The following is a 13,579-nucleotide window of genomic DNA, read 5'->3' on the forward strand; positions in this document are numbered from 1 at the left end:
TGTTATCTATCATTTATACTAAACCACATTATAAAGGTTTCTTTTGCAATGGACGGCCAGATTTTGATAAAATTACGCCGATGCTTTGACGTAACAAGTACATCCGTGTGTGTGAACCAAAAAAAAATATAGCCAATCCGTTTCAACTCCGCGATTATACCCCCAGGTATTAATTTTTTTATTTTTCTTTGTGTGCGGTGGGGGCAATGGTGTCGGTTCTATGGGGTGTGTGGAAGCATTTACATCTTTGGAGAAACAGCCTCCAACTTCTTGAGACGATCACGAGCAATCAACATCATGTCCACAATACCAGTCTTCAGTTCAGCATCCTTGTCGTTTGATTTGATGCGTTCCTCAATCACAGGGATGATATCTTTGCGTGGGCGACCAGCAACAAACACAACGAACTTGAAGCCATATTGATCCTCATATTTCTGAACATTTCCAAAAAAAAAACACTAGTCAGTGTGCCGTCTACGCCTCTGCACCAAATATCAACAGTTTCCCTACCTTGTTCAAAACAGCAAGTCGCTCGTTAACAGCTTGGTCTTCAGGTGAAATGGCCTGTTGAGCAGTCTTGTAGCCTTGTTCCTTCAATGACATTGCTGACAGCTTTCCGCTGCTTTCTCCAATACGGGGATGTGCGTTGATGACTTCCAACTTTTCGCTTTCGCTAAGTTCGTTACCAAGGCAGATATCTTGTCCTCGTTCAATAAGTTGTATGTATGAAGAATAGGGGCGAGCGGCCAATAGCTTATCGGCTAGAGGAGGAGCAGTCTCAAACAGGGTATTGACAACAGCGAGAAAGTTGTCTCGCGATTCGTTGTTGAGCTGTTGGATAGATGGCAAGGTGGATACTTCGGACATGGTGAGAAGGAAAAAGAGCGGTATCCAAATCAGCAAAATGCCATTCCGCACCATAAAATAGGATCAGGCTTTCAAGTGTGACTGCTGTTAATACCAAAGTTGAATCTCAGTGATTTTTTTTTCCTTTTGAAAAGAGCTGTAAGGTTTTCAGTATTAAGCAGCAGAGCGCTTACATTGTCATACAGAAATGGACGACGATGGTTTAATGTTCAACTTCGGAGGCGGCTCCGACAGCGGTGCGGTTACGAATAGGAAGACAGCAGCAAAGGGCGGAAAGTGGCGAGATCGTCTGAAAGCCAAGAAAGCAGCAAAGTCATTCAACAGGAACCAAGGAATGCTATCCGAGGGAAGCACTGGACAACCTGCTCTTCCAAAGCAACCGAGAAGTGACGGTGCTGGATCGACTAGATTGCCCAAGTCCGACAAGCCTACTACCAAGGACGGCGTCAAACCGAAGGACAACAGTAAACCTACCGAAGCACACACAACAGCATCCAAGATCGCTCACGGCAAAGCGCAAGTCATGTCATCCTTGTTCACATTCAATCCAACCATAGAGCGAAACTACAAGGCTGAAAAAGATGTAAATAGAGGAGATGTGGTACCAAGTAATGCTCCCGTAGCGGATACAACGACTTTCCTCGGTATCGGCATTGAACCAGATCTCGTAGAACACATGACCAACAAATTATCCATCACTACTCCAACTAATATCCAAAAGAATGCATTGCCCATCTTGTTGGGTCCATCCAGAACGGTATTGGACGCAAAGATCCCAAGTAAAGACGTGGATGTCGTTGTACAGGCTCAAACTGGTTCCGGAAAAACCCTCACCTACCTTCTCCCTATTGTCAATCGCTTAATATCTGCCTCCACCTCACTTACTGGCGTGGCTGCATTTGGTGATCGTTCCGTGGGAACAGTGGCCATCATTCTCACACCTACTCGAGAACTCGCACAACAAGTGTTGACGGTGTTAACATCTATTCTCAGTATACCCCCTAGCAAGACCCCAGGCAAGAAACGTAACCATTGGATAGTACCTGGTATCGTTATCGGAGGCGACAAGAAGAGCTCAGAAAAGGCAAGACTTCGTAAAGGTGTGAACATTTTGGTTAGTACGCCAGGTCGACTATTGGATCATTTGAAAACAACCAAAAGTTTCAGTATTGAGAACCTTAAATGGCTGGTTCTGGATGAAGCCGATCGATTGCTTGATCTTGGATTTGAGGAAACTATCAAAGATATAATGAAGATCATCGATGAGCGCACGGCGACCCCCGGTAAATTCAAACAAGCTATGACCAACAAGTTTTGGCCCAAACGTCGACAAACCGTTCTCTGTTCTGCCACACTTCGAGATGATGTTCAAAAGCTTGCCGGTCAGAGCTTAGTGGATCCAGTTTTCGTCAGTGGAAATGGCGATGTCAGTAGTATGGCTGTGGCAACACAAGGCATGTCCGCACGTGAGGACGACGCAAAATTCACAACACCCAATCAATTAAAACAAACATGCGTCCTGACACCAGCCAAGCTCCGGCTAGTGACACTTCTGGCAATGCTAAAATCATGTTACACTACCCGCAAAGGCGGCCGCATGACTCACAAGAACAATAAGGTTATTGTTTTCTTTTCATGCTGCGATTCGGTGGATTTCCACTACGATCTGTTTATCAACGCTGGAAAACCAAGAAACGAAGGTGAAAACGCTAGTGATGACTCTGATGACGAAGACCCAACACAGAAAATCCTTCGGGAAGTGCTTGATGGCCAACCGCCCAAGAAAAAACATGCAAGTCGCAAGCCCATAACGCCACCAACTCAACAAGCAAAGGATGAGGTTGTGGGAGTAAGCGGTACCGGTAAACTGCTAGAACATGTGCCTATATTTCGATTGCATGGTGATCTTGGTCAAGCCATTCGGTCTCAAACCTACCAAGAATTCGGTCAAGCACAGAGTGGAGTCTTACTGTGTACCGACGTTGCAGCCCGCGGACTTGATCTGCCCGACGTGAATCGTATTATACAGTACGACGCTCCTTCTGATCTCAAGGACTATGTCCATCGTGTGGGAAGAACTGCAAGATTAGGTAAAGCTGGCGAGGCCAGTCTGTTCCTCCTTCCCAGTGAAATGGAGTACTTGGATATTTTGAAGGCACAAGACCTTCATGCCTCCATCATTCCCGTGGAAACGGTTCTTGCCCATCTGACAACCCATGCGAATAGTCAGGATTATCAAACGCCTGCACAAGAACTCCAAAACATGCTTGAGCAATGTGTTCTCCGCAGCTCCGAAGTAAGTGTCGACAAACAATATGAGACATGGAAAAAAAAACATCAATTTAATTTTACCTAACCTCCGCTCACAGCGAATGAATTTGGCCAGAAAATCCTATTGGTCTAGTGTGCGTGCCTACACTACCCATTCAGCCGCCGAGAAGCACATCTTCCATATCAAGAAGCTTCATCTGGGGCATTACGCCAAAAGCTTTGCCATGCGGGAAGCGCCATCTGACATGAACGAAACCAATTCGAAAACGCAAAAGAAGCGACAACAAAAGAATGACCGTCTGCCTGGAATGAACACATCTAATAATCGTACCAAACGAAAATACGATCAAGCCAGTGAATTTGCCATCAGTGGTGCCGCAAGTATGGTGGGACCGCGGACAAAGCGAAATAGGAAATAAAGCATGACATTTCGTCCAAATTGTTTGATACTTCGTTCGTGCGCTTAGTAAGGTCCAAGCGTGAGGGGAAACTACGTCGTACAAAGTGGAGAAAGTGAGAAAAAGGAGAAAAATTTAAAAGCGACAGAAATTGTGTTTAAGCTTTCTGTGATGTTTTGTTCGTTTATGACTCTCCATCTTTAAATCCATCTCAAAAACATTGAGCCATCATGCAGCATTATCGAAGTCCAGTGGTAGATTCATCGCGTCGTTATGGGTACGATGCAACCTCGTTAGAGGTCCGAAACGGTCAGTGAAATAATCTTATGTGGCTGGCATTGGCCAGGATTTGCAGGCACAAGAGTCAGATCCCGGATCATTCTGCCACGGTTTTCTTCTTTTTTTTTTTTTTTTCCTCTCACTCTCCAAGCACTCTTCTTTTTTCTACACATCACCGAAAAACCTCCTTACTTTTTATTTATTTATCTGCTGATCCCCTCCCTTTATAAATAGGCACCTCCAACGTCTTCATACCATCAAGAAAAATGTCCAGGTCTTCCTTGTCGGGGCGATCACACACTACTTCTTCATCCGACGATGATCGACGACCTTATGATGCAGTAGAACAGTCGAAATTTCATCCTGCAAAGAATGGACAAGTCCCCTTAGGTGTAGTCAAGTCATATGCTACTCGAGTTGGCTGGCTCAACAACCACATCCCCGCAAGCTTTGGGTTCTCAAAACAGTGGAAAAAGCGCTATTTCGTTTTGGTCGATTCCATGCTGTTTATCTACAAAGACGATAACCCCAACTTGGTTTGGCGAAACTTTATGGAATTATCCAAAGATACCATCGTATTTGTCACCAATGAATTTGGTAACAAGCTGTATTGCATTGAAATCCGAAAACCGGGACAAGAACGCAGTTGGTATGTTCAAGCCGATGGCCCAGACGATACGAAAGTGTGGTTAAATGACCTGAAGGGTACTGTCAAGTGGATTAAAACCGGGAAACGCGATGAAGATGATGTCGCTAGCACATTGTCGGATTCGGTGTCCAGCCTTGACTTGTCAGTCAACCGACATTCGCAACAACAGCAGCAGCAGCATCTTGTCCAACCTCCGCCACCCGCACCGGAATACACTAATCGACCTCCCCCGCCCGTTCCTTCTGATCCCAGGTCACCGACTCGATATAAGATGATGCCCCCTCCCCTTCCTCCGCCAACTAGTATTTTGCCCCCCACACCGACTTCACGAAGTCCTCCCATCAGTCGATCAAATTCTTTCAGACAAGTTCCCCCACCTACTCCACCTCCATTCACAAGTCTACCTGCCATTCCAGGTAACTCACCTTATGTAAAATCCCCCGCCAAAGCCTCTCGTTCTTAAGAAATAAGGGAAAACAAGGAAATATCCGCAAGCAGCTGTTTTATTACCAACTTCTTTTACTAGAAGACCTCCATCCCCCCCCTTTGAAGTCCAGCAAATACGCATGTGAAACAATCTAATTGTCGCCAAGCTTGCGAGTGCTGCCCTGTACTATATACTTTATTTCTTACCCTCATTTGGCTATCTATGTCTGTTCATTATTCTAATACGTTTCTGCTTTTGATAACAAAATGCAAGAAATAGAACATGTTTTTTAAGTAAAAAAGGAAAAAGAGAAACGAAAGCAAGGTTCAAATTTTGAGGGTATGGTGGAAATTGGCTGTGTTCCTTTGTGTTTCGAAAATTTCAGGCGGGCGGGCGGAGCGTAAAAAAGTCTAGCAGTACAATAGTCCAATTTACAGCGGCCATCTGGTTGCTCCTTCTCTTATTCGTAGTCATGGTGCGTATCCCCTATATCAATCCATCCATCCATGCATCCATCCCATCAGCGACACATACGACGATCAATCAACCTGAAAAATGATGGATTATGAACTGGAATGCGACTTTGATTCTACATCTTGCGACAATGCGCAAAATTCTTCATTCAATTACTGACATGTTTTTCCATCTTGATTCGACTTTAGCCCACTAGACTTCACCACAACAGAAAGAAGCGTGGACACGTTTCAGCTGGTCACGGTCGTGTTGGTGAGCATTACATTTTCATGGTTGACCATGCGGTTCACAGGGCCGGATCATGTCCCGTCGATCCTCCTGTGAAATTCGCCCAAAAAATAATAATCATAATACTAATCCTAATTCCATTTCTCAGGCAAGCACAGAAAGCATCCTGGTGGTCGTGGTCTTGCTGGTGGTCAACATCATCACCGTATCAACATGGACAAGTACCATCCTGGTTACTTCGGTAAGGTCGGTATGAGATACTTCCACAAGACCCATAACCAGTTCCACCGTCCTATTGTCAACCTTGACAAGATCTGGACCTTGGTTGGTGAGGAAGTCCGCAACAAGTACAAGAACACCGAGAAGGTCGCCGTCATCGATGCCCTTCAACACGGTTTCCACAAGGTTCTTGCCAAGGGTCGCTTGCCCGAGCAACCCGTCATTGTCCGCACCAAGTTCGTCTCTCGTCGTGCTGAGGAGAAGATCAAGGCTGCTGGTGGTGGTAAGTGTTATGCTGAATACGTGTGTACGGCCCCATCCTGAATGTGTATTAATCTACTTTTTTTGTAGTTGTTGAGCTTATTGCTTAAATTTCCTACTTGCGACTAAAACTTGTGCAAATAAAATGAATAATTAAAAATGATATACACATCAAATTGTATCAGCCTGTGCTTTGTGGTAATGGGAGTGGCGGAATAATGATCGTTGACAATGGAAAGAGTTAGTGGCCCTCCCGCCATGGATAAAATACGTGTCAAGGCGGACAGGCTTATTGAACGTTTTTAAGATGTGTTCATTTCGACATATTGGCTTTATTGCATAGCAACTTTATGTATCACGGCTCGAGCCAGAAAGTTTTAAGAATACTTCCACAGTGCTTTCTGTAGGGTGCATTGCAATGATTAGACCTTGCTACAAGCAGCATTGACTATATGTAACAGCACTGGTGATTGTCTACAAGATCTGCTCTTCCCAAAAACTTCAAATAACAGTGTTTCACGACCAGAACGGACGAAATAAATCATATATGTTGTGACGCAAAATAGTCGACGCATGAAATAAACACAACAGAGATCGCCCCGCTGTCAAGGAATACACCACTTTACCCAGTGGTCAAATTTTTTAACAAACCAAAAAAAAAAAAAACCTCTGTTTTCTCGTAACGTGTGATGACGGGACGCCGTGATGCCACAAATGTCTCATCTCTGTCACAATACTCTTGGTATCAGGCAATTATCACTTTATGTCATAGGTCACAAATGTCTTGTTGCCTATATTATTACCCAACTGGTCTAAGGATAAACACCTTTTCCTCCCAAATTGTTGGTTAACTGTCGGATAATCATTCTCCTCCCTCGCTTAGAACAATGAGGTTTCATTGTTCAATTGGTACAGTGATACCCCACATTATGTAGGTGTTGTTTCATCAACATTATTATACCATAAATGATAAACATGCACTGATTTTCATGTAAGTTGACACAGTGAAGTTCGCAGGGTCTACCTATTGTAAAACACAGTATGTCTCTTGACAGACTATCCTATTACCTAGCGTCATCAGACCACTCCGATTCAAAAATCAGTTGACTCGGCCTCCATGTTTTACAGTCTAAATGGCCTAATGGGTGATTTATTATGAATTATGGGTGCTGGACAGAAATAATGATATGCAAGGTTACTTTCTTGTGATTCGAAAGTGGACCATCTATTACGTAGGGATACATTCATACATATTAGCTACAGTGATTGAGCATCAATTTTTTTAAACATGTTGCAGTTCGCGGAGAAATACGGCATCATGGTGTTGAATGGGCGACACAAAACTTGCAGGCCGGCTCGACAGTTTTTGCTTGAAGCTATGTGACGGCTGTTCCGATGCCCCCCAAAAAACAAGATACTCCGACAGTAAGTTCAATGGTGTTCCGAAATGTGTGCCTGACTCTATGCCTAACCATACCTTCAGTTTAACACGTCGAAATATGAAAATGGCTATCATGGTCACTGCTACAACACAGGATACCACAATAGCAGCTGTGATCAAGTGTTGCGGCCCACCATCATCACTGACGTCCGCACTTTCCGCCTTTTGACTTGTGTTTGGTAAAGTTGTTGGCGTATCCACCACATAACTGCGAATGAAAGCCGTGTCAATTACGCTGAACACGCATTCTAATTCCATTAGCGATCTTACCTCGTCACAACAACATCTGGCAGCCTACTTGGCAGATTATCACCAGGCTGGAGTGGCCTGCTACTTGGATATGGCGACACCACAGAGCTTGAAATTGGCATTGCTGACCCAGTAGATGATCCTATTGATGATGACGCTAAGGATAATGGCGTTGAGGATGCTGCAGGTAGGTGACTTCCAGTACTTTCTCCTCCCAGTAGACCTCCAAGCAACGGGCCGCCCGCCACTACCAAACCAAAAAAATAGGCCGCCCACCAAGCTAGAAGGAAGGATTTCATATAAATCGACACAGTATATTACAATGCAAATGGGACGCTCTTTTTTTCAAACGGCGTTGAAAAAAAAAAAAGAAGAAAATAAATAAGAAGGCCTAATGGTCAGAACGACAGGATGGAAGCGCTTTTGTCCATAGAGGAGTCGAAGGAGTCACCATTCGTATGGCTAGTACACAGCAAGAGTGGATGGACCAAGGAGAATAGGACAAGGGGGAAGGAGAGTTCTGGTGGTGGTGTGACGGTGGATAAAATAGCTTTGGTCATCAGTATTGTGATTTTCTTACTGTCGGTTTGTGTTCAACTTATTATTTTTACAAATGGTGCTGTACCTTTTTTCATAACACAGCAAATTCTTCGATGCACATTCTTCATGTTCGTTTGTTTCTTGTATGAGCTTCTTTTGGGAACGATAGGCGTTAAGGTTTGTAATGAAAAAGTGCCATAAGAGGGTGCCAGTTTTACCACGCTTGGGCCGTTGAGCCAGCTTCGACTGTCGGGCGGCCTTTTGACATCATGGGTCAATTAGCCCCGCCAAATCAATTACCGCTTTGAGCCCCCACACACATTGGAACTGTAAAAACTTGCACGTGTGTTTAGAGCCAGCCGGGACGGGCAACCGTAGTACACAAATAACGTTTGGTAATCAGGAATCCATCCATTGATATTTTATCTTTAACTATTATTTATCTCTGTGGAAAGCATGTGAGCATGACCAAAGAGAAAATTCAATTGAGGGATAAAAGCGAACAGGAAGCTCCCCACAAAGAGAAAGTGACTGGGGAAAGAGGGGCGAGGAAGTTTGGCTCGCCTTGGAGTGAAGGAATCAAACGGTTTCCTACGATCTCTTATCAAAAGATAAGCTGAGGTTCAAGGTCACTTTCCTTGGTTCCAAAATGAGACCCTCATAGCGGGCTTCTAAAAAATTATTTTTGTAAGGCAATTGTTGTTTATAAAATTTTCGTATATAAATGAGACATAGCATCATAGCTTCTTTTCGCTTCTTCAACCTCCTTTTCTTGCACACATGTCTGCCCTTCGTTCTATTCGCTTGTCGAGCGTTGCAAAGGCTGCTCGCTTCAACATCGCCCCCGCCACTGCTATCGGTGTCCGTGCTTACTCCTCCAAGACCAAGGTAAGATATTGTTGTCCTTTTGTTTGCAGGCGGGCCGTTATGCAACATACCATACCCCCCGTCATACTTTGAAGAACCGTCAACATGTTTAGAACTAACGTATGCTTCATCACAGTCTTTGAAGGAACGCTTTGCCGAGCTCATCCCTGAGAAGCAGGAGCAAGTCAAGGCCTTCAAGTCCAAGCACGGGAATGACGTCCTTGGTGAAGTCACCGTCGACATGGCTTACGGTGGTATGCGTGGTATCAAGGGTCTCATCTGGGAAGGTTCCGTTCTTGATGCTGAGGAAGGTATCCGTTTCCGTGGCAAGACCATCCCAGAGTGCCAAAAGGAATTGCCTGCCGCTGAGGGTGGTGAGGAACCCCTTCCCGAATCTCTCTTCTGGCTTTTGGTCACTGGTGAAGTCCCCACCCAAGAACAAGTCAAGGAGCTCTCTGCCGAGTGGGCTGCCCGCTCTGATATCCCCGAGTTCGTTGAGGAAATCATCGACCGTTGCCCCAAGTCTCTCCACCCCATGTCTCAATTCTCCTTGGCCGTCAATGCTCTTCAACACGAATCTCAGTTCGCCAAGGCTTACCATCAAGGTATCCACAAGAAGGACTACTGGAACCCCACTTTCGAGGATTCCATGGATTTGATTGCCAAGCTCCCCAACATTGCTGGTCGTATCTACCGCAACGTTTACAAGGATGGCAAGCTTCCCGCCATCGATATGGACAAGGATTACGGTCATAACTTGTCCAAGTTGCTCGGTTTCTCTGAGAACAAGGACTTTGTTGAATTGATGCGTCTTTACCTCACCATCCACTCTGATCACGAAGGTGGTAACGTCTCTGCCCACACGTAAGTTTTTTGTTTTCATTTATTGGGTAATTGCAGGGATTGGCCGGGTTGCCGGGTTATTGACAATTTTTGGGGGTATCCCAAAAATTTTCACTGCCGCATTTTTACTCATCTTTTTTTTTTATTATTATTTTCTCTATCCTGCAGTACTCACTTGGTTGGCTCTGCCCTCTCTGATCCTTACCTCTCCTTGGCTGCCGGTCTTAACGGTCTCGCTGGTCCCCTCCACGGTCTCGCTAACCAGGAAGTCTTGAGGTGGACCCTTAAGATGAAGGACCAAATCGGTATCAACGCTGATGAGCAAACTGTCAAGGACTACGTCTGGGCTACCCTCAAGGGCGGTCAAGTCGTTCCCGGTTTCGGTCACGCTGTCCTCCGTAAGACTGATCCCCGTTACATGGCTCAGCGTGAGTTCGCTCTTAAGCATTTGCCCAACGACCCTCTCTTCGGTCTTGTCAGCAAGTTGTACAACATTGTGGTAAGTGGCGGGTTTTCAAATTAAGCACTACCTTTCGATTGTTTATCTTTTGTGTCGTCACCCATGAAACCCATACTAAATAATCTCCTTATAGCCCGGTGTCTTGACTGAGCACGGAAAGACCAAGAACCCATGGCCCAACGTCGATGCCCACTCCGGTGTCCTTCTCCAATACTACGGTCTTGTTGAGCAAGACTACTACACCGTCCTCTTCGGTGTCTCCCGTGCCCTTGGTGTCCTTTCTCAACTCTGCTGGGATCGTGCCCTCGGTATGCCCTTGGAGCGACCAAAGTCATACTCCACTGACCACTTGATCAAGATGCTCGGTAACAAGGCCTAAGCTATCCCCAAAAACATTCACATTCCTGCAAGAAAAGAAAAGAAAAGATCAAAAATTTGAAAGGCTTGCTTTCTAGATGTAAACCAAAAAAAAAAATTTACGTGTATTCTCCAAAATGGCTTTCCAACCTTTTTCTTCTTTTTTTCACTCGACTTTTGTACATTTTTCCATCCTATCCTCTTTTCTCTCTTGACACGCATGGACATGATAACTTCATCTTCATTGTGAAATGGAGCCAACCATAATAGAATCAAAGTTCGCAACAAAAATCTTTGCATTTTCGTTCAATATGTGTATGTTTCAATGGCATTTCAAGTGAGAATCTTACATGAGAGTAGTCCTTTGGTGAAAAGGAGGGGGTATTGCTGCAGCAAGCGTCTTTTCTCCAACCCTTCAGATACGAAATGACTCCGTCACTGTACCTTGTTTAAAAGAAAATTTAGAAATGTCTTTTTGGGAACTTTATTGGTTGAAGAAATTTTTCAAGCGGATAGCGGTCAGGCCTAGGTGCCGTGCCGATTTTTCAATCTCCATCACTACCATTCTCAATCATCAAGCTACTGGCGGCTTGGGACCTTATCGTTTGCAATGTCAGGTGTGAAGAAGTAACATGAAGTCTGGACTTCAGCTACTGAAATATTCCAATCGCCGTTACAATGCAGAATGCATGGCTACATTCAGCATGGAGCCTTGTGTACCTGAAAGCCCTCGAAAAGAGAACACCGCCGCTGCAAAAAAGCACCGCACCGCACCACGACAATTGCATGTTATCATCAGCGTTTGCTAGTTTTGCATCGGCGTTTACCACTCGCACTCAAACCGACTGTAAAGAATATCCTCCCAAATCTAATTTCGATGATATTGTGGCATGGCTGCAAACTCGCTGGTGTTGTTTCTATCAATTCCCGCTACGTTTTGTCGCTGGTCATTGACGCAATGTCGAAAACAAAAGCGGTCGGCTGAGCAACGCAATCTGGAGAGGAAAAAAAGTTGGAAAGCGATGATCAGGATTTTCAAATAGCGTACATCTTTTGATTAAGGAGATTGACTTGCGCAGATGTTGTCTCCTGATGCCCCAATTTCAAAGCCGAATAAAGATGAACGGAATACTTGCTCCGAGGAACCCCCCCCCCCATAATTTACTGGAAGTAGCTGATGGTAATTAGCGAGCGTTGTCAAACGATCTAGTACGACACGAATTAAACGCTCTATGTTGACAATTTATTGTGGCCAAAACAAAACGTAACAGACAAAAGAGCAAGTGCTAGTAGTTTTTACTGTTGTGATGAAATTTTATTTGTGAGATGATAGCATAAAATATGGTGATGAAATTCCAATTAGATGGTCAAAATTTTTTTTTTCAGAAACATATTTTCTGGTCGGCATAGCACTTGAAGTCTATTTCGCGCAAATGCCTTGTTTGTTGCAAAATTTCGAGCGCTAAACGCTCTATTGGATGCGGTAGATTTCAGTGGGCTCGAGAAAAGCAACAGTTGGAACACATGGACAGATGCCGTAGACTACAGATGACCAATCTTCTATGGCCGCAGCTTGGACAAAGGGTGATAATAGCTCGCTCGCCGCTACATACGAAACACTTTGGTGGAGGAGCAAGTGGGCCGGGTAGACCAGTTTTCTTGGTGCCTGGCATCTGTCTATATTACTTGTAGAGCTTCGATGAGAAAAGAAGTAAAGAGGCATCTGCAGTTTGAAGGCATTGTTTATATATTTTGGCGGGCAAAACTCCTTAATTTTTGACAGCCGGGTTTCCCGCCTTCAATATCATCAAGACAAGAGGAGATCGGGGAGGGGGGTAAGGCCTCTACTTGTGTTGTTTCTCAATTTGGGAGGATTGTCCTACAATGCCATCATTGAGGCGATTCAATTACTTCACTTGTCAGTAATTATAGTGTAAAACCCAATCTGCAGAATTGAACAACTATGAGACGTGTAGAGTGTCTTCATTCAATTTTTGGTATGTGCACGAAATTCAGATGGAAGAAATACGCATTTCAGTTATGCTGCAAAAAAAAAAATTCTATGGACTCCATGTAATCAATTTCTACCGAGGGCGGGGTGCTGTTGAATAAATTTCTCGCAATCAGGTATCCGATCTATTTTTCTACACTTTTGCGAGGACCCAGAACGGCCGCTCTGGTCCCTGATCAATAAGTTGAACAGCATGGTGTAGTGGAATTAACCATGTAGTTCATCACTAAAGAGTAGGAGTGTTTCTTGAGCGCATGGTTAATCACTCATTAGGACAGAGGGCTATAATTAAAAACCATACGGTAACACACTCAAAAAATACGCAAGTTGTCGGAATCATAATCTGAGCAGCCCCAGGTAGCTTTTCTTTGGCTTCTCCTGCTCTTCTCCCTTTATTGCCAAAACTGCGCAATTTGAGATTCCACGTCTGACAGTATGCTACCAAATGAGCTAGACCACAGCTGTCACCTCGGGCAAAAAACCCTGTACCACCACCTAGTGTTGCTAGAGTGGCTGGCTGAATACAGCCATATATGAGGAATCGCCCCTTGCTCGCATGTTGATGGTAGTTGATCGTTTCTTTGATCGACTGCCATGTCTGACTTGAAGATACCTGGTGAAAATCCTAAACGTCACATTTCGGTATTCAACTATGTTTCCCAGAATAACGTCTTTAGGTATACTTGGTCAAACTCAGTTACTTCAGCAGGCTTCGGTTAGCTAAACGTTTTAGAAATG

The 13,579-nt window shown here is 44.5% G+C and overlaps 6 protein-coding genes across 6 annotated transcripts; 4 read left to right on the forward strand and 2 right to left on the reverse strand.

Moving 5' to 3' along the window:
• Positions 1 to 136: 136 nt before the first annotated feature.
• Positions 137 to 926, reverse strand: K450DRAFT_232973 (uncharacterized protein). Its single transcript, XM_051587682.1, has 2 exons — positions 511 to 926; positions 137 to 434 (listed from the first exon to the last, which is right to left on the reverse strand). The coding sequence occupies exons 1-2, from the start codon at positions 919 to 921 to the stop codon at positions 240 to 242; spliced, it is 606 nt and encodes a 201-aa protein (XP_051446424.1). The 5' UTR covers positions 922 to 926; the 3' UTR covers positions 137 to 239.
• Positions 927 to 995: 69 nt separating this feature from the next.
• Positions 996 to 3,574, forward strand: K450DRAFT_294192 (uncharacterized protein). Its single transcript, XM_051593601.1, has 2 exons — positions 996 to 3,163; positions 3,237 to 3,574. Exons 1-2 carry the CDS (start codon positions 1,055 to 1,057, stop codon positions 3,555 to 3,557), a joined length of 2,430 nt encoding a protein of 809 aa, XP_051446425.1. The 5' UTR covers positions 996 to 1,054; the 3' UTR covers positions 3,558 to 3,574.
• Positions 3,575 to 3,962: 388 nt separating this feature from the next.
• On the forward strand, positions 3,963 to 5,222 carry K450DRAFT_232977 (uncharacterized protein). The gene has a single exon (XM_051587683.1). It carries the CDS (start codon positions 4,082 to 4,084, stop codon positions 4,925 to 4,927), a length of 846 nt encoding a protein of 281 aa, XP_051446426.1. The 5' UTR covers positions 3,963 to 4,081; the 3' UTR covers positions 4,928 to 5,222.
• Positions 5,223 to 5,276: 54 nt separating this feature from the next.
• Positions 5,277 to 6,260, forward strand: K450DRAFT_232980 (uncharacterized protein). The gene is made up of 4 exons (XM_051587684.1): positions 5,277 to 5,366; positions 5,554 to 5,617; positions 5,742 to 6,095; positions 6,164 to 6,260. The coding sequence occupies exons 1-4, from the start codon at positions 5,364 to 5,366 to the stop codon at positions 6,181 to 6,183; spliced, it is 441 nt and encodes a 146-aa protein (XP_051446427.1). The 5' UTR covers positions 5,277 to 5,363; the 3' UTR covers positions 6,184 to 6,260.
• A 971-nt stretch (positions 6,261 to 7,231) lies between these two features.
• Positions 7,232 to 7,973, reverse strand: K450DRAFT_232988 (uncharacterized protein). The gene has a single exon (XM_051587685.1). The coding sequence runs from the start codon at positions 7,770 to 7,772 to the stop codon at positions 7,356 to 7,358; it is 417 nt and encodes a 138-aa protein (XP_051446428.1). The 5' UTR covers positions 7,773 to 7,973; the 3' UTR covers positions 7,232 to 7,355.
• A 1,018-nt stretch (positions 7,974 to 8,991) lies between these two features.
• K450DRAFT_232994 (uncharacterized protein) lies at positions 8,992 to 11,181 on the forward strand. The gene is made up of 4 exons (XM_051587686.1): positions 8,992 to 9,191; positions 9,307 to 10,034; positions 10,182 to 10,512; positions 10,607 to 11,181. The coding sequence occupies exons 1-4, from the start codon at positions 9,084 to 9,086 to the stop codon at positions 10,850 to 10,852; spliced, it is 1,413 nt and encodes a 470-aa protein (XP_051446429.1). The 5' UTR covers positions 8,992 to 9,083; the 3' UTR covers positions 10,853 to 11,181.
• Positions 11,182 to 13,579: the final 2,398 nt, after the last annotated feature.

This window comes from Umbelopsis ramanniana (genome assembly GCF_025399195.1).
Source record: "Umbelopsis ramanniana AG unplaced genomic scaffold K450scaffold_15, whole genome shotgun sequence".
Taxonomy (NCBI): Eukaryota; Fungi; Mucoromycota; class Umbelopsidomycetes; order Umbelopsidales; family Umbelopsidaceae; genus Umbelopsis; species Umbelopsis ramanniana.

Excerpts from the sequence above, each read along its gene's own strand:
- K450DRAFT_232973 (XM_051587682.1), bottom strand. The coding sequence starts at position 921 with ATGGTGCGGAATGGCATTTTGCTGATTTGGATACCGCTCTTTTTCCTT. Across the intron at positions 435-510 it reads GACTTGCTGTTTTGAACAAG|AAATATGAGGATCAATATGG; the intron begins GTAGGGAAACTG and ends GGAAATGTTCAG.
- K450DRAFT_294192 (XM_051593601.1), top strand. The coding sequence starts at position 1,055 with ATGGACGACGATGGTTTAATGTTCAACTTCGGAGGCGGCTCCGACAGC. Across the intron at positions 3,164-3,236 it reads GTGTTCTCCGCAGCTCCGAA|CGAATGAATTTGGCCAGAAA; the intron begins GTAAGTGTCGAC and ends CTCCGCTCACAG.
- K450DRAFT_232977 (XM_051587683.1), top strand. The coding sequence starts at position 4,082 with ATGTCCAGGTCTTCCTTGTCGGGGCGATCACACACTACTTCTTCATCC.
- K450DRAFT_232980 (XM_051587684.1), top strand. Across the intron at positions 5,618-5,741 it reads AGCTGGTCACGGTCGTGTTG|GCAAGCACAGAAAGCATCCT; the intron begins GTGAGCATTACA and ends TCCATTTCTCAG. Across the intron at positions 6,096-6,163 it reads GATCAAGGCTGCTGGTGGTG|TTGTTGAGCTTATTGCTTAA; the intron begins GTAAGTGTTATG and ends CTTTTTTTGTAG.
- K450DRAFT_232988 (XM_051587685.1), bottom strand. The coding sequence starts at position 7,772 with ATGGAATTAGAATGCGTGTTCAGCGTAATTGACACGGCTTTCATTCGC.
- K450DRAFT_232994 (XM_051587686.1), top strand. The coding sequence starts at position 9,084 with ATGTCTGCCCTTCGTTCTATTCGCTTGTCGAGCGTTGCAAAGGCTGCT. Across the intron at positions 10,035-10,181 it reads GGTAACGTCTCTGCCCACAC|TACTCACTTGGTTGGCTCTG; the intron begins GTAAGTTTTTTG and ends TCTATCCTGCAG. Across the intron at positions 10,513-10,606 it reads GCAAGTTGTACAACATTGTG|CCCGGTGTCTTGACTGAGCA; the intron begins GTAAGTGGCGGG and ends ATCTCCTTATAG.